Source organism: Sylvia atricapilla, chromosome 2 (assembly GCF_009819655.1).
Source record: "Sylvia atricapilla isolate bSylAtr1 chromosome 2, bSylAtr1.pri, whole genome shotgun sequence".
Classification (NCBI taxonomy): Eukaryota; Metazoa; Chordata; class Aves; order Passeriformes; family Sylviidae; genus Sylvia; species Sylvia atricapilla.
In genome coordinates this window covers 112,994,882-113,021,188 of record NC_089141.1, presented here as the reverse complement: position 1 = coordinate 113,021,188, position 26,307 = coordinate 112,994,882, and the positions used below count along the sequence as shown (strand labels likewise).

Here is a 26,307-nt window from a genome sequence, read left to right as displayed (position 1 = left end):
GCTGCTCTAAGTCAGACTCCAAGCCAGGGAGAGACACTGCAAGAGGGACTGGGAGAGCCCAAATGCTGCTCTCTGTCTCTTTGGCTCACCCTTCCCATGAGGATACAAACCAACCTGAGCACAGCAGCTAAAATCAGGACCAGCAGTGAATTGACAGTCATTACACACAGAAATGGGTCCAACATCCTGCAGCTGGATCCTGCCACCATCCAGATTCCACAGAGGCCATCTGCTCTCCAGAGTCACACTGGATGTTTTCCACACAGGAGTTTAAGGTGAGTGTTGCTGGATTTCTACTGAAGGAAGGATTTCGTTGGAATTAATCCAGAATGAAAGATTTTGGTTTCAAGACCAGCTGGGGGTTCCCCTTGCATTTCATGTGAATCAACAGACTTTGGGACCTTCTTCACCTCCTACCTGAGCAAGGCAAAGAGGCCATGAATCTTCCATGGGTGCAATCCATGCTGGATGCCAAACACCTCACCTGGAATTTCGTCTCCAGAGAGAATTAAAGCCTGTGCTTGTTTTCAAGGTGATCGTTCTGTCAGACCCAAATAACTGTGGATTGTTTCCATCTTGGGGTGAGGTGGTTGAAATAGAACTTTTCTGTTTGTGCAGGGGTGAGACTGAGGAATAAACCCCTAGGACAACTCAAACTCAATAGTCGCCATCAGAAGTGCCAGATATTTTTGACCTTGTCTTTTTAATGCAAACACAAAATAGAATGGATCAAAGCTAAAAAAAAAAAAAAAAGCCATCACAACTAGCATAAAATTCTCCTGATGAAGGGAAATGATGGACCACTTCTGATATAAAAAACTTTCTTTCCTTTTCCTTTTTGTCTCTTTTTTTCTCTTTCCTCATCGAAGGATGGCAGAATGTCAGACTGACACACCATCAGGTGTAATCCTGAGCTGAGTGAAGGCTGTTCATTTGATTAAGGGGCTCTGACAGGTTTTGAAACAATGCATGAATGAACCCGGAGGATTGAATTCATTGCAAGTGTAGGTGCTGTATAATAATGCAGTTTTCACAAACCTTTCCTGCTGCAGCAGCTGGGACATCCCTCCACCTCCCCATCCTGCTGAATTCAGAGGGACTGAGCAGGGCTTGTGACAGGGCAGCTAATGAGGTGAAAATTCAGGGAGGTGGATTCAGCAAACGAAGCCCTGCAGTGATCTGACAGCTGCTGAGAAAGCTGTGTGGAAAAGGAGCTGAAACTCTCCAAAAAAACCCACTGAATCGCTTTGAGATTAATTCCTCTCAGCTCAGAGCAGTGGGACAAAACGAATAAACCACTGTCCCTTGACAAAGCCTGTGCCTGCACAGGGAGCTGCTGCAAAAAACTTGTTGAAGCTCAGGAAAGTTGATTAAAGCCCACGATGTGTCAGCACAGACACAGAGCTCATGGTGAACAGCTGTAGGTCAGCATCGAAGGGATTTTTCCCCAATTAAAGTATTAAAATTTCCTTCTTCTGTGTCCAGGACGAGGGGCTTAGCGGCTGGGTGGGAATCAGGCAGTGGATTAGATCTAATTACTCCTGGCTGTAATAAATCAGGCCTCTGGATGGCAGATAAGGAGATGGGATGGCCTTTGGAGCCTCCAGGGGGACATTTGGATCATCCATTGCCCATTTGCCTTCAGTATTTTGGCTAGAAGACTTCGAACACATTAATACCCACGTATTTTTCCATTCATCCAGCACTAGGAAAAGACTGGTCCCTAGTTGTTTTTTGGATTTTTTTTTTTTTTTTTTCTGATGGAAATTCAGGTTTGGATCGCTGTGGAACAGACAAAACTTTTGGGGATGCTTTTCAGGCAGACAAAACATCATCATAAATACAGGTATCTCCTAGCCCCAGAGAGAAGGGAGACTCAATCCTCTGGTAGAAGGGAAGGAATCTCTTTTTCATCCCTGAGAGTCGACTTCAGCAGCGCCCACGCACCGTTCCTTGTGTTGGAAACTTTAATAACTTCACTTGAAAATCCTGCCTTTTTGATGGCAGTGGAAATAACATGACTTTTAAACAAGTAGAGGAGACTGTCATTGAAGTCGAGCCAGCTATGTGGGAGTCAGATGATTAAGGTAGATGTGGTGTAGGAGGGGAGAAATACTATCATTTGGGGAAAAAAAAAATAATACTGTATTTTGAACAGGTTTAATGTTCTCTTCCAGGGAAGTGGGGTTGTTATTATTAAGAGCATTACCAACATTAGATGCAGGGCTTGATTCTCTGTTGATGTGCCTTGGCTGTAATTGCTCCCATCCATGCAAATTGCCTAAAAATGAGTCTCAGTTATCCCTGAGCTGTGCAGCTGAAGGCTGGGGGAGCTGTGGGCTCACTTTCTCAGGTGTAGGAACAACAAGGCAGAGGGTGGGATGGGAGGGAGGGGTCTGCTCTGTCCACTTGGGCCACACCAGTGTCTGTGTCACACCAGGGATGCACTTCTGTCCTGTCAGAAAGTGTCTCATTCCTCTGGCCCCTTCTGAGTTTTATCCCAAGGCTGTGCGATGCTGCTCCCTTATTTTTTGGGCAGATATTGCTGCTCCACCAAGAGTAACTCAGCACATGCCCAAAGCTGGCTCTGGAGGAGCTGGAGCATCCCGAGGGCACAGGCAGCCGTGTTGGGTTGATGCTGAAAGGTTCTATTCTTGTTTGAAGCAGGATCCACCTCTAAATCCACAGCCCCTCTGCCCCTCTCTCTTCTGCCCATCCTGCTTTTTGCATAATCTCCTTTCTTTCCTGCCCATCCTGCTTTTTGCAGCATCTCCTTTCTTTCTTGCCCCTCCTGCTTTTTGCAGTGTCTCCTCTCTTTTTTTTCAATTCCGAGGGCAGAGGCAGCAATGTTGACTTGATGCTGAAAGGTTCTATTCTTGTTTGAAGCAGGATCCACCTCTAAATCCACAGCCCCTCAGCCCCTCTCTCTTCTGCCCATCCTGCTTTTTGCAGCATCTCCTTTCTTTCCTGCCCATCCTGCTTTTTGCAGCATCTCCTCTCTTTTCTGTCTGTCTGGAGGGCAGCAATGTTGGGTTGATGCTGAAAGTTTCTGTTCTTGTTGAAAACAGGATCCACCTCTAAATCCACAGCCCCTCTGCTCCTCTTTTTCCTGTCCATCCTGCTTTTTTGCAGCATCTCCCCTCTTTCCTGCTCATCCTCCTTTTATGGAACATGGCACCAGCACTTGGCCTGTCCCTGTTTTCTCTCTTTGGGATCAGCCCACAGCCAAATGAGGCCAAAAAACTTTGATCTGAGCATTTCCCCCCCACCTCAAAATCTTATTACAATGTGGAAGAAAAGTGCATTGTGCAAAATTTGGGTGTTCAGACTCAGAACTTGAAGCATTACTCAGTTGGTGTTTTTTATTTTTACCTTATCCAATGCTCTTGAATTCCATTGTTCTAACATGAGACAGAGGGGAGGAAAACCTGCACCAACCCCTAATCTACAGAATATCTGAGATAGATCTGGTGGGATATCTTTTGGTCTGGATGTAAAATCTCAGTGCAGCGATTATGCAAAATCCCTGGTGATGACGTGGTTAGACTTGACTCAGAGCAACAAATCTTTCTGCTGATTTAGGGAACTCAAGTGCTCTCACATGCCCTGAAAACTGCTCCAACTCAGGATCTTGGCATCTTGAGACTAAAAGTTGCAGCAATACCTCTTGTTTTACCACTAAAAGCTCCTTCTCCACCAGAAAATTTCCTTTTCTCCTCCTTGACAGACTTGTACAACTTTTTAACTGGTAGGAAAAGAAGATAAATCATAATCTGTGCTCAAAATGCTTTACAGAGAGCAGATATTTCCTTTCTCAGCACAATTATTGGTCTCTGACTCTGCAGCAGAGGACCTGGCTGACCTCAAACCATAACCCAAATGACAGCCACAAGATGCTCTGTGCTAGCAAGTGAATTTTGATTTATATCAATCCCTCCTGCCCTTCTCCAACCTTTCTTCCCACACACCCACAAAAAAGAGTTAGAGGACCCTGTTACTCATTTTGCCTGGGATTTGAGTGACCATGTGCATTTGAGTGCCCCCAGCCTTGAGCTCTTTCTGGTGTTTATTGCAATCTCATGAACTCAGAGGTTTTCCAGCAATCTGTGGTTCAAAACTCGCTGAGAAAATTACTTTTCTTCCTTGACAAACTCCAACTGTTCCCAGGGTCTCTTTAACACCAGGCCTTCGGGCTCACAATAATGAAAAAAAACCAAAAAAAGCCAAGATTTTACAGCCTGCAGAACAGAAGGAAAATACCCCAGCACAAATAATACTTTTTTTACAAGATTTCCCAGCCTGAGCTGACTGTAATTACATGACATCTATGGAAAAACACAGTTGCTGCCTAATGCCACCACCTGCTTGGAATATCCTCTTTATATCAGCATGGTTTCATCATTTCCTTGCAGTGTGATGCCACGGGGTCTCATGATGAAGGCTTTATAACACATATTATAAACACCAGCATGGATTAATGGCACAACCTGCATTTTCTGGGCTTTCACAGCCCCAGTTACAAACTAAGTGTCATTTTTTGTGCCACTACACCTTTTCCTCCTGCTGTTTTCTTCTCCTTTTGTCCAAACAACCTACAGATACGTTGTGTGTTTTGTCCATTGAAGTAAGTTATGGTCATCCTCTATGAAATAGCTTTAAAATGGATTTTTCCTTATCTTCTCCAGCTCTTTAGTTAGTAGAATAATGCAGATAAAGTTTCCTGTGCTGCTCTTTTCACCTGGAAGGTGTCTGGCTGAAGGGTCCTGCTCTCCCTGTGCTGGCTTTTTTTGGGGGGAATGAGGCTGAAGGATGCTGCTCCAGCTGCCTCAGCACTGCCTGGAGTTCTGAGGATTCCATGGGGTCCCACAGGAGGGATGTGGGACTCCTCCTGCATACCTGAAGGCCAGTGCACAGATTTTGGTGTCCTCACGTCCCCTGAGGCGCCTGGGGGGAAACTGAGGCTGTGCTGAAGGAGGAGAGAGGGGCTTGGTTACCTGACAGGGATGGTAGGGACAAAATATTGCACAATCACGGAATGGTTTGGGTTGGAAGAGGCCTTAAAAATCACCCAGTGCCACCCCCTGGCAAGGGGAGATTGACTCTCCAGGCACATTCCTTGAACGAGGAATCTTGGAAGAGTTCCTGCACAAAAAAAAAAGTTCAATCCTTTTTTCAAGGCCAAATGCATTTCACAGAATCACAGAATCACAGAATCACAGAATCACAGAATCACAGAATCACAGAATGGTTTGGGTTGGAAGGGACATAAAAAATCATCCAATCCCACCCCATCCATGGGCAGGGACACCTCCCACTGTCCCAGGCTGCTCCAAGCCCCGATGTCCAACCTGGCCTTGGGCACTGCCAGGGATCCAGGGGCAGCCACAGCAAATCTGGGAATCTCATTCCAGCACCTCCCCACTCTCCCAGGGAACAATTCCTGCCCAAAATCCCATCCAACTCTACTCTCTCCTTTTTTTTTTTTTTTTTTTTTTTTTTTTTTTTTTTTTTTAATTCTTTCACCTTTTTCCCCAGTCACACAGATCCCCTTGACTCTCAGTGCAAATCAGCCAACAATTTTCACCTCTGTCTTGGCATCCCTGGGGATTTGTTTCATCCCCCAAAAGATGAGCAGGTTCATTTGGTGCTCCCCTCATTCTGGTTTCCAAGTCCCAGTGGATAAAGCTGCAACTCAGGACTGGTTGAAGAGAGAGGGTTTAACTCATGGTGCCCTGGCTGTGGTGCAGACCTTGGGGGGAAGGTGCTGGACAGAAATTTCTCTGATTATTTAAAGCTTTCTGTGCATTTGATTCTGGTGATTTTGTAGACTTCAGTAAAGCTTGACTGGTGTCTTTTCAGCATCAGAGTCCTTTCCAGCATCAGAGGCTGTTCAGAAGACTACTTTGAAATGTTAGGATTCTCTATCTGCTGGGTCTTGCTAGCAAGAAGTGAAAGAGCTTCATCTGCACAAAAAAAACCCCAAAAAAACCAAAACTCCAGGGGAACTCCTGGAGATGTTTTAATTGTTTTTCTTACACAAAAATCCAGATTCTGTTATTGTTCTGTTCTGCTGGGTGTGATATTTACACAATATAATGAAAAGAGGTTTAGGAGAGACGTGATCTCTGCCTCGGCTGCCATCAAGAGAATCAGCCCTGAGATCTGTGTTTTCAGGATTCTCTGCCCCAGCCCTGTTATCTTATAAAAAATCTGATGGAATTTTTAGCCCATGTTTGTAATGGACCTGCCTGTACCTGCTGGAATTTTGGCTTTTGGTTCCTTTCTTTGTAACACATCAAACCACAGGTGCCAGATGGAAAATGTGGTGGGAGGGATGAACTCAAGGAAGGGAGGCAAGAGGAAGGAGAATTTCCATGGACTGAGAAGTTTTGTCCATTCCAGTGTCTCCATTTGCCATGGGCAATTTGTACAATGAAATATTCCAGGTTTATTGGGTCTCTCCTTGTGGAATGGCTCTTCCCACCCATCTGCAGAAGGGACAGTGGCTGCAGAGAGGAGAAAACTCAGATTTCCTGAGGGAAGGACACCCTGTGTGGATCCCCCCTTCCTCCCATGCCAATGAGGTTGTAAAGCCAAAACTTCCAGTGTGGGCGCTTTATCTAGATTACAAACATTCATCTGCTTCTAATCTTCCATTTGCCTCTTAATTAGAGCCTTAATTGCTTCTCCTCTGAGACCATCAAGGAGCTGACAGATCCTTCACAACTCAATTCAATCCTTTAGGGTCTTAATTCAGAGGCCACCAGAGACTGAGTCCTGCTCCACAGGTTTGGGAGGGCTTTGGATCAAAAGTGCACATTAAACCTTGGATGGACATCGAGAGGGGATGGTTTTGGACTGGATTTCTATCACTGGTGTCTTTTCAACGCTTGATGGGTGTTTTATATCCCTTTGGAGGGAAGAGGAAGATGTAGCAAGGTTAAAATTCATGTTTTATGTCTTAAGCCTTGGATGTTGACCAATTATGAGGGTTTTAAAATCCTGGTGTTATCAAGCACTGATGGGAGTGTCTTAAGGAGGAGATTTAGCCCTTGACTCATGGTAAGAGAAGAGCATTTTCCTAAAAATGCAAAGCAAAACCTCCTCCCCTTCACAGCTGCGGACTTGTGGCTGCTGCTTTAGAAGCAGATTTTTGGCCAGAGAAGAACCTCTGACTGCCTCAAAACCTTTGGCTTTGGACTCTTCAACACTTTTTCATGGCATCTGTCACAGCCCTGTTGGCAGTTAGAGACTCATTGCTGCACTTAATATCTGAAAAAAGGGGCTAATTTGTTGTCTTCCCACTGGAAAAGGAGATTAATGGAAAAAAAATTGGAAAACAATTGGAAAATGGATGGGGAGGTTTTCCCACTCTGGAGATCTGGGTGTAATAAATTAATACTTCTTATGCAAGGTTACAAAAACAAAAAAAAAGGAAAAAGAAAAAAAAAATAGAAGAAGTTAATGGCTGGTTAAAAAAAGTGCCAGCACAATTTAATTGGAGTGGCTGACTCATAAATCTTTTAATCTTTTTTTTTTAGGGGAAGCCTCTCTCTCTCTCTCTCTCTCTCTCTCTCTCTCTCTCTCTCTCCAGTTCACACTGGTCTGCACCAGTCAGAAATGTGGAATTAAAGTTGCCAACCTTGATGCTGCTTAAGGCTCCCCCCAAAAAGTCTGGAATGCCTTGTTAGACATGAGTTATGATGATGATGATAATAAGAATGATAATTATGATAAGAATGACAATTCAGCAGTTGTTTGTAGCTGGGTTTTTTGCTGGCAGCTGGGAACCTGTCCCAAGGAGAGAGGAGCAGGCAATCCATGGCCAATCCATGCTGGACACTCATCTCAACCTCCAGAGAGCCAAAAAGATGCCAAAGATGCATAAACCACAATTCCTTCAATGGTGACAGAGAACAATAAAAGCTCTGAGTTGAGCTTTTAATTTTTTCAAAACCATTCAATTCTTCACAGCTATAAAAAAAAAACCAAGGAGGAGCCAGCTTGGAGTTTTATAATCACAGGGAAATTTAGGCTGGAGGGGGTTTCTATCCACTTCTGTGATATCTGGCACATCCTTGGATATCCTCACTGTCTCCCAACTCTGTTACATCTCTGAATTCCCTGACAAATCCCTGGGGCTTTGGCTCCCCCTTTAAGCCTTGGCCACTGCCATGGAGATTTTGGCTTTTCCAGAGAGATTTTGATTTTTCCAGAAGAGGTTTTGACTGCTCTGGCCTCACTTTGCTCCTGCTGGGAGATAAATCCTGATCAGAGCTGCCAGGGCAAATTATTTGTCCTGTTCATCACTTTGTAAATTCAAACTGCTGGGAGAAGCTTGGCAGGAGCATATCTGAGTGTGAGTTACTCTCCCCACTACTCATTTCTGAAAAGCTAATGGAATTCAGCCAAATATTCCCTCTGAATTCATTTTTCTAAATCAAATTTTAGAATTCCTCAGATACCTCAGACATGTTCCTCATAACCACTGGAAATTTGGTTTTGGAGATCTCCTTCCTTTTTGCTTTGTTTCGAATGTTTCTTTAAATCAGGTTTGTTTCTGGTCTAAGGTGTAAGAATGGAACAATCCTGTATTATTAAAATCCCTTTTTGGGTTTTTTTTTTAAACTAAAGGTTTATTTTATGTCATTCTACAGAAATCACAGCTAAGGAAAAATGCCAAAATTACAAAGAAAAGAAATCTTGGAGAGCCTTGTGACTTTCTTTAAATCATTCTTGGGAATATTGGGAATGAAGGAGATGGAGTGAGAGAGCAAGAGCACGGCAGTGACTCCAAACTTTGTCTGATTTTCCTTGGAATGCTGTGATTGAGACCACTGACATCACTGCAATTCTTTGTGATTTGGTTTTCCTTAAATTCCTTGAGTTTTTTCAGTGGCCTTGGGAACCCCAGGAACTGTGCCACGATGGGAGTTTTTAGTGCTGGCAGCTGCTTTCTAGGATAAAAAAATGGAAACTCATAAATTTTCTGTATTTTTTCGTGTCCTTTGCACAGCCAGTGGTGTTTCTGCAGTCCACAGTCTTGTTCTTTTTTTAATCTATCAACTGCTGAGTTTTAATTTCTGGTTTAACTCACAACTTTGCTCATTCTTTAAACTTTCAGCTCACTTCTGGCTTTACAGTTGCTGCTCTATTCAATTTTGTGAAAACTTTCTGCTGAAGGTGAATAATCTTTCTGCTCACGTTCTTTAGAAACAGATGCAAATATTTGTAATTTTAGAGGGGCCTTCTGGTTATCAGGGAGCGTAATGCAAAGTATTTATCCTTCATTACAGTTCAGGGAGAAAGGAGAAAACAATATTATAGAGCTGGAAGTAAATAAGCAGCAGGGGGAGAGGTGAAAAGATCTTTTAGAAATATGGGAGGGAACAGAGTTTTCAAAAAATAGGATTTTGAACTGCAGGCTACCCAGACAGACTTCATCTCTGGAAATCAAACGGAGCAAACAAGGTAATCAGCATGAAAGAATCAGTTCATTCCAGCAGAATTCCAGGGGTGAGGCTCTGCCCTGACTCAAATCTGTGCCTGGGATTTCACCACCCTCATCTCCAGGCAGGTAACACCCCTGGATGGCCCAAAGGAAAAGTCTAAAATTAGAAATAACCACAAAATATTTCCTTTTCCAGGAGAAGATTTCAGTGCTGACCCTTTTCTCACACCATTCCTGGAGCCAGCTGAGTGTGCCTGAGTGGAAGCTGAGCACATTCAGGTTCCTGGTGTCATCTTGGGAAGTGCTCTGGAATGGAAAAGGCACTTCAGTGGCCCCCAGCACGTCTCCAGGAGGCTCAGGGATCACAGCTCCACTTGGAGAGCAGCTGGAACATGTTCAGTGAGCTGATCCTGCCTGGGGAACCCTCTGACCTGGGGAGGGCTGAGGTGCCCTTTGCAGAGGATCCTCCAGGTGGGAATTGTGTGGGACACGGGCTCGGGTCCCTCCTGTCATTCCTTAGGATCTGAGCTGGGTCTGGAGCTCCAAGGACTCAGCAGCAACACCTCTGCACTGCCAAAAACTGCTGGGAAACTTGCTTGAAATAATGCTGGAGGCAGAGGAGTTTAAGTATCTGGAATGATGGGATTTTAGGAAGAGTTTAACTGTCTGGAATCACAAGATTACAGGAAGAGTTTAAGTCTCTGGAATCACAGGATTCTAGGAAGAATTTAACTGTCTGGAATAATGAGATGTTAGGAAGAGTTTAAGTCTCTGGAATCACAGGGTTCTAGGAAGAGTTTAGGTGTCTGGAATCACAGGATTTTAGGAAGAGTTTAGGTGTCTGGAATCAGGATTTTAGGAGGAGTTTAAGTCTCTGGAATCACAGGGTTCTAGGAAGAGTTTAGGAGTCTGGAATCATGGGATTTTAGGAAGAGTTTAAGTGTCTGGAGTCATGGGATTTTAGGAAGAGTTTAAGTGTCTGGGAAGAGTTTAAGTGTCTGGAGTCAGAGGATTTCAGGAGGTGTTTAAGTATCTGGAATCACAGGATTTTAGGAAGCCTCTGCTGGTCAGTGGAGAAGGTGCCAGCCCAACTTCCCTTTCTTCTTGGAAAACAGGAGCAGGGCCAGAGTTAAAGCAAATTTAGGGGTTCCTGTCATTCCTCTGGCCGTGGGGATCCTGAGCCCAGCAGGGAATAATGTGGGTAGGCTCAGGAGTGATGAGCAAAGAGAGGATTTTGGAGCACCTCCCTGTACCTGTCCTTGGCTTAGGAAGGAGCAGTGGAGGTCAGTGGGAGTGTGGAAAGAACTGGGACCTGCCCTTTCTCCATGCCCAGAGAGACTTTGGAGGCATTGCAAAGACAGGATGTGCAAAATGAAGCTTTTCTGGTGCAAGTCTGATACGTGGTCAGCACAGAGTTATTTAAAAATATCTGACCTGTTAGGTAATCCCTGGATACCTGTCCTTTAGAGACCTTACCTTTTAATATGAGTTACTGCTTGAATCCAAATATTATATTTGAACATTTAGGGGTGAGGGAGCAGCTGGAGTTGTGAAGAGCTGAGGAAGTAATTGGTGAGAAAGATGTGAAAGATGGACAAAAAAGCCATTATCAAACATTCATAACAGGTTTGCAAAGTACAGCACTACCCAGAGAATAAAGCTGTTAAACAAATGTGCAATCCCTTTTCCCTGAAAGTGAGATACAGCAAAATTTTACTTGAAATACTCCTAATCAGCATCTCTTTGTTATTTCCCACAAACGTTGCTCCCTGATTTCTTGCTGTTCCTCGCAGTGTTGACTATTGTGAAATTGTAATTGCCTCCTTTATGGTCTCCCACTCCTCTTCAGCAATAAAACTCATCTTTTGTACCTGTAGAGAAATATTCCTGAAGGAAACAGCCCGATGGGATGGGAATGCCTTTCCCTGCTGGCATTTAGAACTCCCCTCCTGCTAATGCCTCTCATTTTCTGTCTTAGAATAAATAACAACGAAACATTTTGTTAGAAGCAGGAAAATTAAAATGGGACAGGAGTGAAAGGAATTGCTGGCAGCTCCAGGGAAATGGGGATGTGTGAGAAGTTAAACCTTGTCCAAGTCTAGCACCCAGCAGCAGGAGATGTTAAAACCCATAAAATGGAGAGGAAAGCTGCAGACTGGAGACCCCTTGTGTTCTGATCATTCCTGGAATGGAGATGATCCAGTTTGGAGCACAGGCCACTTATTTCTGACCCTGCTGAAACTACATTTCAGTCAATGTGCTTTGGTCACATCCCAGAGCACGATGAAATGCACTTTTGTTCTTTGCCTTGCAGAAACACTCAGCTGGGAGAAATTCCTGGCATTTTTCTTCCTTTCACCTGCATCCCCCTAAGAAGCAGTCGGACAGGATAAATATTTCTTCTTTGAAGAGCAGTGGAAAATTCAAGTGAGAAACTCTGACCCCAGAAATGTCTGTATGGAGAGAGGGCAAATTGTGCTGAGAGGTTTTGAAGGGTTGAAACTGCTTCAATCCATATCAGAGGGAGAAATTGTTTGCTAGGACTGGGCAAGGCTGAGGGGTAAATATGACAATGCATCCCAGAGAAATCAAACCCACAATAAATCAGCCAGTCAAAGGGGCTGTAGTGAAGAGGGAAACAGCTTTAGACAATATTTGTCTGGTCAATAGCACCGTTTGCTGTACAAATAACCATCCAAGTGAACATTTTATTGCTTTGCAACATGTTTTCCACAGTGTGGTTGTTTCTGTAGCTGTAAAACCTTCTGCAGACACCGCTCTCAAAGCTGCCCCTGTGTCAGGATTATAAATGCACCCTACCCCGAGTTTATTTGTGAAATTATCCCTCTGAACCTGAAGTTCTCCATCTGGCTTTGTTGCTCCTTTTTTTTCTGACAGCTACGAATGTGCAGATCATTTTCTCTCCTTGGAATTGTTCAGAGCTCAAGTGTTTATTTTTAGGCAGAGGGAATTGCCAGAGTGTCACCAAATGCACCCCACTGGCCAGATACAACTTCACAAGGTTTGTTCAGAATTTTCCTCTTTCTGACCATTTCTTCCCCCCATTTTTTGTTTTTTCTTTTTCTTTTTGCATCTTTCTCTCTCTTCGAGTTTCTTTCTCTCAGTTTCTCTTGCTATTGTGCCTTACCTGACCTTCCCACTGCACCTCCCAAATTTAAAAGGCTTTCCTTTTCTTCTTCCAGGTCTATTTCCTTATCAGAATTATACATTTGCAGGTCTTGCTTAATTTTTTTTTAAAAATACCTACTTTGCTTGTGATGATAAGACTTCCCTTAGAAATAGCTTTCACCAGATGAAAAAGGCTTAAAAATTTTAAGCCTATGGCAAGGATCCAATTATCATAAAAATATTTCTAACTGTAGATTATTTTGCATTTTAAACTCTGGGAAATGGGGGCTACAAAATGTGGAAATACCGGATGTGTCCTCCAGCTGCAGTGAAGTTTGGTTGGATTTTTTTTTTTCCCCCCATTCCTCAAGGCTCCTCAGTGGTTCCACAGCAGCCTAAAGTCCTTTTGTTGTCCCAAAATTGATGTTTTTATGCACTTGAGAGATGTGCACCACCATGAGGAAAAGCACAGAGATAAATCTTAGCAAAAATTTTATCCTTCGAATCCAAAGAGATATTTTTGAATGCTGCTGCAAATAAATAAAGAAAAACGTCTATTGGAAGGATCCATAACAAATATTTTTTAAAAAGCAGCTTTACTTTAAGAGTCTGATGATGATGGATGAAAGAGTCAGGTTGAGTTAATGTTTTTGGAAAATGCCTTTTTGGAAAATGAGGATTGTGCCCTCAAAGGGATCTCCATGAAAAGATGGGAATGACCAAGGTGTAGGGATTCTCCCTGGGATAATACTTTGTTATGTACCTTAGCAAAGGCACAGCCACTCCTTTTTGCATCTCAGGGAGTTATGGCAATGCTTCCACGGGGAATTAAGAGCTCCTCGATTTGAACTTTCTGCTGAATTTTAATTTGGTTCGTTATTTTAATGTCAAATAATAAAAAGGCATTATTCCTTATTTCCTGTCCTAACACAGGACGCAGAATTCCCACGACAATCCATAAAAATTGTGCTTCACACAACAGAGAGATGTGATTTTGGAGCACTTAGGGCGGAAAGTATTAAAACGTATTTACCTGTGCAGTCAAATTTAAGCAGAATCAATAATTAATAACAAGTGTTAGCAAATGTTCACCCTCATCATTTCCCATTTTATTTCTCATTGGAGCTATATCTGATGGGGAAGCTCTGAAAACAGAGAAAGGATTGTTTTCCCTGGTTAAACTCGAGAGTGGCTTTTCTGATGGATGACACAACGTGATGACCTCAGTCTGGTTTGGATCCCTCAGCAATGACACGAAATGAGGACACTGCTGTGGGTGCCATCACATTTTCCTGGCTTCAGCTTTTATAATTTTGTATTTTGTAACTTTCTTGGCAGGAATGCCGAGCTGGGCTTTGCTCTCACTTCCAGCTGCTCTCACTCTGCATCAGCTGGGAGAAGGAAAGGTGAATATTTGACTGCCTGAATCGGCCTTCAGTGTTTGCCAGGAATGCAACTTGTAAATATTTGTAAATTGAAAGAGTGAAAATTCCTAGTTTTGGTAGAAGTTTGGCCTGATTGCGCCTTCAACAAAAATCACTCAATGTATAGAGTCAAAGCACAAAACAAGAAGCTACTTCTGCACAAGAAAGTGTGTTTTAGAAAGTGTGCTGGTAATTCTGGCATTATTTGATGCCCTCTGCTGATATCTCACTCAGCAGGAGACTCTACCCAAACAGAACCATTTAAAATGGGAAATGGACCCACCCAGTGCAGGGAAAACTCTTTAATCCTGGATATCTTCTGCAGGTTTTCAAACCACTGCATTCAATTTCTCTCTTGATATGAACTGGAAAGGTTGGAGATAAGGAGAGATTTGATTTTTATCTCCAACTTTGCCAGCCCAAAGCAGTCTGAGGGGAGAAAATGAGGTGAGGGAGGTTGGGGGGTCACAAATAGAGAGAGATGAGACTTCAAACCAACAAATCTACATTTGCTGCACTGCAGAAATATTCTGCCTTTTGATCTTGTGGGTGGTTTTGCTGAGACATTTTTTTAATTCTGCCACTACTTGCCAATCACTTTGCTGGGAAACACGGTGTTCAGCAAACCTGAAAATATCCCCCACCCCCTTGGGATGTCAAGTTCCTTCAGCTGCAGTTCCTGGATCTTGGGATGGTTTCAGGGAACAAACAACAATTTCCTCATTGTCTCACCTGAAGGTGATGCAGATGTTTGAAATCTCGGTGCCTACTGCACAGATCAGGAGCACTAAACATTTCATCTTGATTTCTCTTCAGTACCGCCTACCTCCTGGAAAATTTGGAAGCCTTGCACTTACCACTTCAAATTCCCTGTCAAGTTTCTTTCAGTTTTGGTTTTTTGGTGTTTTCTTTTCTTTTTTTTTTCTTTTTTCCCTCTGCTCCATTTTTGTCTCACACGTTTATTATATGGTGACAAATGCAGTTTTTCTTCTGACACCACATAATAGATGTGTGAAACACACACATGTTCTAGTAGGAGACTGCTCTTTATTTCCTGGCTCCAGTTGCAAAACATGAGTCAGGGCTGGAAAGGTTGTGCCTCTGTCAGAGCTGAGGAATCCACACACTCAAACCTTCCTGGGTTTTGCTGCAGTCGTGGGGGAAAATGGCAAATTTCATTCTTGTATTTCTACAATCAGTGTTTTCTCCTCCCCCAAGCACATCAAATCTTCATTATATTTACTTATTTCAGGCATTGATGCTGTTATTAACAGGAAAAAAAAAACACCTCCAGCTTCTAGAACACAGTTAAAATACCCTCCTATAATTCAGGCTTTAATACAAAAAAGAAACATTATTTTAGTGGTGCATTTGCTGTGTTTTTTTTTTTTTTTTTTTTTTTTTTTTTCTCTGCACCAAGTGATTTCTGCTGTTCTGCTGCATAATTGCAGGTAACAACCACCCAGCATCTCCACAAGGCTCCGGTGACACAACATTCCTTGTTTATCCATCCCAGCTTCCAGTGTTCTGTGCACTCCAGTGGGAGCCCCAGTGAAACACAGAATCAGACGAGACCTTTTGTGAGCTAAAGTGGAACAAGCCCCATGTTACAAGTTAAAACAAAACCCAAAGGAAAACGAGCAGGCAAGGAAAAAAAATAATAAAGAGAGAGAACCGAACACATCATCACTTCCTACTGGATCCAGCCTTGGAATGCCACAGGGCTGGCAGTTGTCCTGCAGATACCCACGAGTGACTGGAAGCAGCAGGACCGTGGTGCTTCCAAGTTAATCACAAAACAGAATTTTGCATTGATTTCTTTTTTTTTTTTTTTTTTTTTTTTTTCCCTAAGCAGTTTTATCCCACAAGGTCCCTGTGGTTGAGCTGCTCCTGCAATAGAATGACAAATAACGGGGTGACATGCTGTGAAAAATTTAGAAAATGAGAGATGCTATCCCATTTTCCAAACGGAGCAGAAACAACACTAATTCCGTTAGGCAAGACGGAACAGACAATTAAACTGGGCATGCTTTTAATTTTGGAGCTCACCAGAGAACGGATGCCTTTTTCAAAAGCAACGAATGTGGAAGTGATTCCTTTAAAACCAAGCAAAACCACTGATTTTTCCTTGCTAAAATGAAAGCATTTACCTTATACAAAGTATAAGAAATGTTACCTGTTGCCTCCACCATTCCTTCTAGGATTACAACAATTTCTAGCTCCTCTTTGGGCAACTGGGCTTTGGAAATCTCCCAGAAAGGACTCTGCTGGTTAATCTCATGGCTGATGATCAGTGGTGAAACCAAAAAGAGACGATCATCCCCTGTGTAATAACCTACGTTGATATCTGTCTGGTTGAGTGGTATAAATTCCCCCTCCTTTGTCTGTTTGGATTTGATCAACTTGGCTCGTATTGATGCCTCTACAATGTGTGAATTCCTAAGGTCTCCTACTCGGAACATCAGACACAGCTTCCCATCCCGCATGGAAATGACTGCGTTTGTAGAAAAAACCAAGGTTTCTGCCCTCTTCTTGGGTTGGGATATTTTCACAAACATGCAGCCAACCATGAAGGCGTTGACGATAGAACCTAGGACAGACTGCACTAAAAGCAGGATAATTCCCTCGGGACACTTGTCCGTGATGACCCGGTAACCGTACCCGATGGTGGTTTCGGTCTCGATTGAGAATAAAAAGGCTGAGACAAACCCATTGAGGTTGCTGACGCAGGGGGTCCACGTGCTGTCCCCTATGTGATCCATGTCCCCTCGCATGTAGGCAATGAGCCACCAGATCATGCCGAAGAAGAGCCAGGTGACCGTGTAAACCATGACGAAGATCAGCAGGTTGAACCTCCACTTGAGGTCCACCAGGGTGGTGAAGATGTCAGTCAAGTACCGGTAAGTCTCTCTGACATTCCCATGGTGGACGTTGCACTTCCCGTCTTTCCGAACGTACCTCTGGATTTTCCTCTTGGCGCATTCTTTGCTGATGTTTTTTGGCAGGTCCTCTCTGGCTTGTTTGGGCAGCTTTGGTTGGTGGATAGTGACAGGGCTCTCGATGTCCTGCTCCATTGAGTCTTCTTCCAGGACGTTGGCTGCCGCGGAAAACAAAACAAAACAGAAAACAACCAAGGAAAAGTCATTACTCCTCTTATTGTTGCTCTAAGTCAATACACAACCTTTTCCCGTGTTAATCAATAAAATGATCACCCTCACTCTTTGCTAACACAAAAATCAAATGATGCCAAGGACCCTCGTTTTATCGCCACGCAGAAATAAAATGAAAGCCAGCTCTGGTTTCTTATCAGGTCATCCTATCCATGCCCATATTTAAATTCCACGAGATGGGTTTAAGCAGATATTCCTTTCCCCCCTCACCCCTTTGCAGTTTAATGAATGAAATTTTTTATGCACCAAAAAAGATCTTAGGGAGATAAAAGATATAAATGAGGGAATGGATTCACTTGGGGGTGAGCAGAGAAAATGAGCTATTTTTGAGCTATTTTTTCCCATCAATTGCATTGCTGTGGGGAAAGTATTAAATAAGTACAAGGAGCTTTTTTATTTTTTTTTTTTAAAGCCAACAGTTTTTAGAAAGAACCAATCCTACTCTTGCTGAAGGAAAGTTGTAATATCTATCAAGAGCAATTCAAGCACACTTCCACAGAAAATCAATGTCTTGCTGATAATGAGACAAGGAATTGTGTCCCCTTCTCCCAGCAAAGCAAAACCTATGGTACTTCAGATTTCATTTGAATTCACTGTGCCTGTGGCCTTTAATTCAAGTGTACCTTGTTCTCTAATGATCTGGGCTTTTTTTTTTTTTTTAGTTTTCTAGCCCTTGAAGATAAATAGCTTTATTATGGTTGTGTGCCAGAGAAAAAAAAACCAAGAGTTTACTGAGGAGGAGAGTGGTTTAATCGAATGTGTTTTGCATGGAGGACATGGTGAGGTCTGGGGTAATTGTTGTTTTCAACTGAAATCCTTCTGTTCTCTGGGGTTTCTTCCTGCAGGAATTTCAGCTCTTGAATTCCTAATTATTTCTCTTCTGGCTAGGTGCTGTCATTCTTCTGCCAGACTGTAAAGGGAAATGTTCTCCTGGTGGATCTGTCCAGGTGCTTGGCTCTGAATGCAGAATCAGAGTGGTTTGGGTGGGAAAGGACCTTAAAAAAGCCACCCAGTCCCCACCTCGTGCCATGGTCAGGGACACTTTCCACTATCCCAGGCTGCTCCAAACCCTCTCCAGCCCGGCTTTGGACACTGCCAGGGATCCAGGAGCAGCCACAGCTTCTCTGGGCACCCTGTGCCAGGGCCTCATTACTCTTACAGGGAAGGATTTCTTCCCAACATCCCTCTAAAAAGCAGCAGTCTGTGATTTTGTACCGTTCTTTATGGAGTGCTGCACAAGGCGCTGCTCTCAGTGGGTCAGTGTGACTATAAAAGCATTTTTCACTCTTAGAAACCTGTGCTGTGCAGCAGATCCTGTGTGGAGTCTCTGCAGCTTTTGCAAGATGTGCAGGTTCCTCCCTGCAGAGAAAGATCACAGACCCTTGTAGGGTTTTATTGAAACACTCAGGTGAAAAAGGGGTTGCAGCCCTGTTGTGTCTCCTCCTGACCTGCTCCTCTTTCAAAGAAAGCCTCAAAGCCCTACAGTGGCACAGGATCTGAGAGAAATCCCACGTTTTAAGGCTGTGCACCCCATCCTGTCACCTTCCCAGTTTGCTGTGTCTTTCAGGAGAGCATCAGCAGGGCTGATGGCAGCGCTGGGAGCTGTGTCACAGGGCCCCAGTTCTGAATGAACTGCCCCAGACAGTGACAGTGTGCCTGCTTGCATTATCCCTGACGCTGGGGAATGCATGACAAAACACAATCAAAAGGCATTGCAGGGCCCTTGTGAGGCAGAGCAAAGCCAAAGCCAGAAATTCTGAAGTTGAGGCTTCACTTTATGCTCAGCTCTCCGTTGTGCCTGGGGAAATTCCAGTCCACAGGAGTCATCCCATCACTGCAGCAACAGAATCCTCAAATAATTATGAACAACTTGTGAAAGCTCTGGCTTCTGAGGCTTAATGTTAAACTACTAATGCTGATATAATGGAGTTCATTATCTTTCAGGCATTATGAATGATTTGCTTTCCCCTCCCAGTCAGAGCCTGCCATGAACGCAGAGACCAGGAGAGGGAGAATCCTGTTGGTTTAGAGAATTTTCCTTACTCCTGGCCCTGCTGTTAAAAGGAATCACGTCCCAGACACCCCTGTCTGAGCACCTCTTACACAAATTATCCTGGGAGGGGACCCAGGTGCTGATTTTATCCCTGGCACCACACCACTCCTGCTTTCCACACAGTGTGCATTTGCTGTGGAAGCACTTTGAGCAGTGAAGCACCTTTTATTCAGACAGAAAATTTTTACTGACTCTTTCCAAATTTTTTTTTTTTTTTTTTTAGTGGATTTGTGCCTCACAACCAGCCTGATTTGTCTTTCACAGCGTGAGGGAAGGGGCACATTTTGTCAGGTATCCAGAGGTTTTGTAGGAGCAGGGAGCTGCTGTCACAGTAAGTGGGGTCAGGATGTGACAATTCCAACGTGGGAGGGTTTTTCTTGACCTGGAGAAGTTGTAGTGGAGCTGATTCTTGTCTGGTTTTGTAAGGGGGCAGCTTTGGACAACAAACCCAGTGTTCAACTGAGGTCTCTCTCATTACAGCATTTATTTGACATTCTCGCAGACATTTCAATCTTCCTGAGGGCATCTGGCCATTTATAAACTCTCCAGGCTCTTCCCAGCGCTGTCATTTCTCAACTCTCAGTCTCTGAGAGGAAAAATTAAGGTCAGGTTTGTTGTCTTTTTCTCCTTTTTTTTTTTTTTTTTTTTTGCAAGATGCCCTTTCCTTCTTTCCCTCACCCAATCCTGCAATGAATGAATTCCTTTGTGGAGAAGTTTCTAGATGAGTATCACAGTTTGTTACCCTCTCCTGGACTGAGTTTTCACTCCAGAGAGAGCCTTGGGAGCAGCAATTCCCGAAATAAGTGATCCAAAGGTTATGCATCTGTGTGTTTCCATGGAAATGCTTGATGAATAAGTTTTAAACACATGGCAGGATCCCTGCTCACCACTGAGGCTGGGGAACAGCCACATACTGTCAGCGCCTTTGCCACAAAATACTTTGACTAATTATATTTTTACTCGCTATCAACCCAATTAACTTCTGCTGTTTATTTCGTCTAATTTTCCTTTCGGTTACATAATGGCTGTCTTGGATCCAGGAACAGGGGAGTGAGTAGCAGCAGCCTCACTTGGGAGCTATTTTTTGCTCCCTCTGCTTTTCTCCCTGGCAAAAAATATACCCACATTATTAATCTGCACTGCAAAAAAAAAAAAAAAAAAAAAAAAAAAAAAAAAAAAAAAAAGAAAAGAAATGGTATTTCTGAACTCTTCCTCCTCTCCTAGTAAATATTATGTTTGTTTGAACACAACAGCCAGGTAACGAGCCAGTTCAGGCCAGTTTAGAGAATTCTGTTCAAATGATCTGCTTTGGTTACTCTCTTAGGCAAAACCTACAAGACATATGAGATTCCATTGATTTGTTTGATTTCCCAGCAAATGACAAGGAGTCCTCCTAAATAAGTCCCTGAATAGTTCACTCGTGTCCTGGCTGTGGCCAAATTAGCAAATTAATTGTGCCCAAGCCTATTATTTATATTTGGAGGGTGGTGCAGCCCACTGTTGGATTATTGAACCCCAATTGTTTTCCAGGTTAGTGTCACACAATCTGCCAAACAGGAATAACCTGTGTCCTGAGATGGAGCCAGGAATTGTGTGTGCTCAGTTCTGCACTGGTCCAAACTATGCCAGGGGGAGCTTTTCTGGAAATTTCACCCTGCAGGGGCTTGTGTGCCAGCACTCAGAATATTTTATTTCCTAGTTAAATTGCAGCAAATGTTGTTGTCATGTTCTTGTCTATTCCAAAGCAGCCCTGGAAAAGGCACAGTCCTGATTTTCCAAGCTCATCCTTTTATTTAGAACCTGTAGAACAACACGAAACCGATGTCAACAACAAAACAGGACAGGACATTCTCTCATGGTCTTTCCCTTTGAGGCTGTGAATGTGACACATCAATACAACCCCATAGCAATCATTTTATCATCCACAGTGGGATTTTTTTTTTTTGGTGTATTTTGGTAGTGCTGCAGAAAACTTGTTGCGGTGCTGTGCAAACACAAAGCAAAAGGAGGGATATGAAGGGGCTGAAAACCCAGTTTAAGCCTATTTTGGTTGTGTAGGGTTTGCCAGATAATGAGGAGTTTCAACAGAGAATGCTGCAAATTATAACTGACCTTTTTGTGCCAGAAGCTGACCTAGAAAGTTCAGTGTGTGCCTCACTGTAATTTAGTGATTTTAAACTCTTGTAACACAGTTGTGAGCATTTTGTGTGCAAAATCCATTGGAAACGTCCTAATTTCTAAAATCATTTACAGTCTAGAAATTGCTCTTGTGGGCTTCAATGCATGTAGAGAAATGTGTTGAGCAGACACTGTGATTCCTGCCTGCATTTCTCCCCTTTCCTGGTGGGATGAGGCCACTTTTAAGTGAAGCAGGTGTTTGCATCTCCAAGTTTGGCTTTTGGCAAGTCTTGAGTGTTTTACCTCTCCTTTGCTGGGGTCTCCAGCTTCCCTGGCACTGCATCCATCTGTGGGATATTTGTATATTCCTGGGGGTTGTTGGGCTTTGCACAAGGAATTCCTTGTAGCCTCCAACATCCTAAATCCCCATTGTTCTCTCTTGATTGCAATGGAAGAATCAGAGGAGATTTTTGGAATGCTTTGCCCCATCTCTGGCTGGCTTTTTGTTTCAGAACTCTGCAAAATCTCGTTTGTGATGAGCACAGAGGGCACAGGAGTTCTGGGAATAGAGGGGGATTTGTCTGTGGGATGAGCCCCGCCAGATAATCCACAGTGCAAGGTGCCATCATCACCACACGATATGAGGAGAAAGAGTCTTGTTTAGAGAAAAAAACCAAAAGTGGAGTCTTTTATGATCAGCTAACAACTGTAAGCAGTCATTATCACAGAGCACAGATCCTTTTTGCTCAAAAAGAAAGGAATTAGGATCTGGTCCTGTGCTGTTGAAATCAATGCAAGATTGTCTCTTCACTCAGCTGGAAGCATTGCTAGGTCTCACTCTGAAATATTGGAGTGCTCAATAAACACTGAATTGGCAAATCTCTTCAAGACCCAAATTGCTTCTTTGCACCCATGGAATCATAAATCTAATTTCAGAGGGAGCATGCGTGTGGCTGAGATTTATTTCAGCAGCAGCTTTCACTAAAAGAGACATGAAATGAGATATATTTATGATTAAAAAAGAGACTGTAAGGATGATATTTTGTTTTTTTCACATTACCTGCTTCATGACTGCCTTCTAATCCAACTTGATAAAAATACTGTGCTACTGTTTTCATTTCTTTTAAGCCTGTACAGCTGCAAGAAATCAGTCTGAGTAACACTTTGTGTCTCCGCAGTACAAACATTTCCATTCATTCCTGATTCTTGGCCCTTTCGTTATGGAGGGTGGAAAAATGAATCTGACAACTCAAATTGAAAAACACACGGCTCCATTTCTGGTAGTCATTTGACCTTGTAGTTTTTTGCCTTGGATTCTAACCAACTCCATTGCAGAGTTTACCACTGAAGGCTCCAGAATGCTGTTTTTACATCTGCTTTGCTAAATTTATCTTCGTTTGAATCACGGGGGAGCCAAAGAGCCTTGGCTTGGTAGCCTTTATGGGGCAGTATTAGAAGGCTGCACCTGGCTTCAAAGAAGGTTGTGAACCTGCAAAGATGTGCAGACAAAGTTGATTATTGACACTTTCAGCCTTTCACGAGGCTGTGGGTCCCAAATTGGACTATGAAAATTGTTTGCTACCTGAAATCTGAGCTCTTGGAGTCAGTGTTTGTTCAGAGCCAGAGCAAATGGTGGCACTGAGCACAGATTTCTGGAATGAGGAGAGGTTTGCTGTCAGATTAGCCTTTTAGCAGGTTTTTGGCTCCCAGAAAAGCTCGAGCTTCAAAGCAGGTATTTCTGTGTCCAGGGCCTGGTCTAGTGGAAGGTTCCCTGCCCTTGGAACTGGATGATCTTTAAAGCCCCTCCAACCCAAACTATCCTGTGATTCCATGATTCCAAAATATCCTTGTCCTATCCACAACCACTGCCTCCTCAGAGCCCTGCTCCCTCTGAGAAGGTGACAAAGCTGAGATAAAATGTGAAGGTTCTGGCCTATTTTTTTCCTTGCCAAGGTCGGGATTAATACACAGGAAATGTAGGTCTTGTGTTTGGACTTGGATATTTATTATTTCTTATCTATTTACAGACTCACGAGCTGTGAGCTCTAACTAGCAAGTTGGAGAACAGGTAAAATGCAGAGCTTCTAACTCTTTCCAAGGTTATTTAAGTGCTAATTACCCAATAACGAGGTGACACCTGTATTATTTATATTTCTGGCCCAATAATGACCACCCAAAGTCCTCAATGCAAAACTTTTCCAACCAGTTACAGAAAACCACCCAAAGCCAAGAAGAAGAAGGAAGAAGAAGGTGAAGAAAAAGGAAGAAGAAGGTGAAGAAGGACTCAGACAATGCCCAAAGCCCTCCATCTTGACTCACATGTATTACTATATACTGAATTCTTAAATCTAAGTTTTCCACCCTGTGAGATCACACAATACTATCCAAACCACACACCCACAACCCCAGTGCTGTCACTCAATTTTGGAAGCCTGTTCCATGACTTCAAAAAATGTGATGCTTGCCTGAGGGTCAGCACCTTTTAGCACAGAAGGCCTGAAATTCTCAGCCTGCAGGGCTTCCAACTATAAAGCATTTCTTGCACTTGGAAAAATGCTCAATATTGTCAGTGCTGCTGCCAGAAGTGGCACAAGGACAGCAGCAGAGACAGCCCAGGTGTCCCAGCCTGAGTTTTGCCACCTGGCAACACCAGAGCTGGGCTCTCCTTTGGTATTTCCACGTGCCAAACTAGTGCTAGGTGCTGCCAGAGGGATAACAGGGATCACTGATGGATTGTGGTGCTGCCAAGCCTCAGCAGCTGCAAATCCTGGCCACACATTTTCCTTCTGATGCCTCTGGGTCTGACGTGTCCCCTGAGTTGCTGCAAGGTGTCCTTGTCTTACATGATCCCCGAGACTTCTTTTTCCACTTACTCAACCCCAATTATTTCTGCCAGCTGCTATCAGGCATCTAAATGCCAGAATTTTCTGTGAGTTAACAAATTTCTTCAAAAGTCTCCAAAGAACTCGGCTTTTCTTCTCCGTGGGGTGTACCAGGAAAAGGAGAAAGCATGAAACACCTGTATGGACATTGTTATTCATTTTAAACTGTGTTGATATGCTTTAACTGCTAGAAATAATAAATTTATACAAAATCTGCTTATATCAGTAAATATTCTGGGTTGTAAGGGACCTCTAAAGGTTTCAATGTGCTGCTCAACACAGAACCAACTTCTACAGAGCTGCCCAGGGAGCTTTGGAGTGCCCATCCCTGGAGGTGTCCAGGGAAAGTCTGGAGGTGGCACTCAGTGCTCAGGGCTGGGGACAAGGTGGGCATCAGGCACAGTTGGGATTTGATGGTCTGGGAAAGCTTTTCCAGCCTCAGGGATTCTGGATTAACCTGCTCAGGGATGAGGTTGGAAGCGTCCAAAGCCTCTCTGTGCCCTGTCCCAGCACTTTCTCTCTTCTTCTTTTCTTTTGTTTGCATCCTGTTGGAATTCCCTTCCCTGCAGCTTTTGTCCTTTGCTCTTTGTTTTTCCCACTGCACCTCTGAGAAGAGCAGAGCTTCATCTTCTCTGCAGCTTCTTTTTTGCACCTGGGCTCAGCCTTCCAGAGATGTTACACGAGGGTTGGTTACATCCTGATTTCTCCATGTATTCTCTGTACTGATTACATGGAAAAAGAGTATTCCCAACTTTTGTGAGAAGAGATTCTCAAGATTTTTTTTTTCCCATTACAATTTTCCCAACTGAAAAGTCTTGGAACAAAAATGAGCTGATCAGCTGAGCTATTTTGTGGAGATAATTCTGGCCCAAACATCTCACACAGATAATTCTGACTCATTTAATTCTTCACTATGTGATATCTCTGATATCTGGGGAGTTCTCCTGGTTGTTTCTGGAAGTGTAAATAGGAGTTTGTCTGCCCTGTCCAGTGGTGATTGCACCGCTAATTTAGCAAACTGATATTTTGGCTTTGGCCCAATTAATGCTCCGAGCAAATACCTGGGATTGTTTTGTGAGACAGGACGTGCTCCCATTCAGCAGTGTGGATGAGATTGAATCAGATTTGGTTTTTTTCACTCTTCTCTGCCAACACAGCTCCACCTTTGCTCCCTCAGACACCTCCACAGGCTGTCATCTCACCCCTGCTTAAAGCAACATTAAACCCCTGGGCTGCAACACAGCCCTCACCTCGTTCCAGATAATTTGAAGTGGCAAAAAATGACTGTTAATAAACTAATTATGTCTTAAAACCAAGAGAAAGTCCCCACAAGACTCAGGGCTGTCGGGGGGGTTTCCTCAGATGGTTTAAAGTCCTTGGCCCTCTAAAAGCCCCGAGTCGTGTCGGTGTAAAAAAGCAGAGTCCTCAAGGTTTGTTTTCAGGTTTCTCGTGTTGTTTATTATTTGGTATCTCAAAATTTTCTCTGCTCCCAGCTGAGATCTGGACAGCAGCTGGGACACGAGGTCACTGCCCACAGATGGGATGTCCCCTAACATTTATACAGATAATTACGTACTAGTTATTTACTATTTTGTGCCAATGCCCAGTGCCCACACCAGAAGTGACATTCTACTTTGCCCAATCCACTCTAACCACTTTGTGCCATCACCACCCCAAAAGATGGAGGACGAGGAAGAAGAAGTACATGAGGTACCACCCAAATTCCACCATCTTGTCCCCATTTACTTCTATTCTAAAAATTCCAAAACTATTAAATTCTACATCATCTACTGTGCTAAACTACAATTTTCACATCCTGGAAGTTTGTAATTACTTCTGCAATGTTGAAAGCTTTTCCCATGGATCAAAATCAAACCCAGTGTTTTCCTGGGCTCTGTGCCAAGGTCTCCGAGCCCCTGGACCGTCTCCACACCCCCCTGTCCAGGGCTCAAACTCCTTTCCTCAGGTCCCAGGCCATCCAAGGGGATGTCCTGGACTCCAACAAGGGCCAGGTGTTCTGCAGCATGCCATGAACATCCTGCACTGCTCGGTCTCAAGGCTGCAGAACAATTCCTGGTTT

General features: G+C 43.5%; 1 protein-coding gene across 1 annotated transcript in view; it reads right to left on the bottom strand.

Moving 5' to 3' along the window:
* The window catches only part of KCNJ6 (potassium inwardly rectifying channel subfamily J member 6), a 34,850-nt gene extending 17,721 nt beyond the window's left edge, over positions 1–17,129 (bottom strand). Inside the window, exon 1 of the mRNA XM_066314178.1 lies at positions 16,181–17,129. Within this exon, the coding sequence (XP_066170275.1) occupies positions 16,181–17,078 (898 nt within the window). The 5' untranslated portion in view covers positions 17,079–17,129. The remainder of the gene's footprint in view (positions 1–16,180) is intronic.
* Between the last annotated feature and the right edge of the window lie 9,178 nt (positions 17,130–26,307).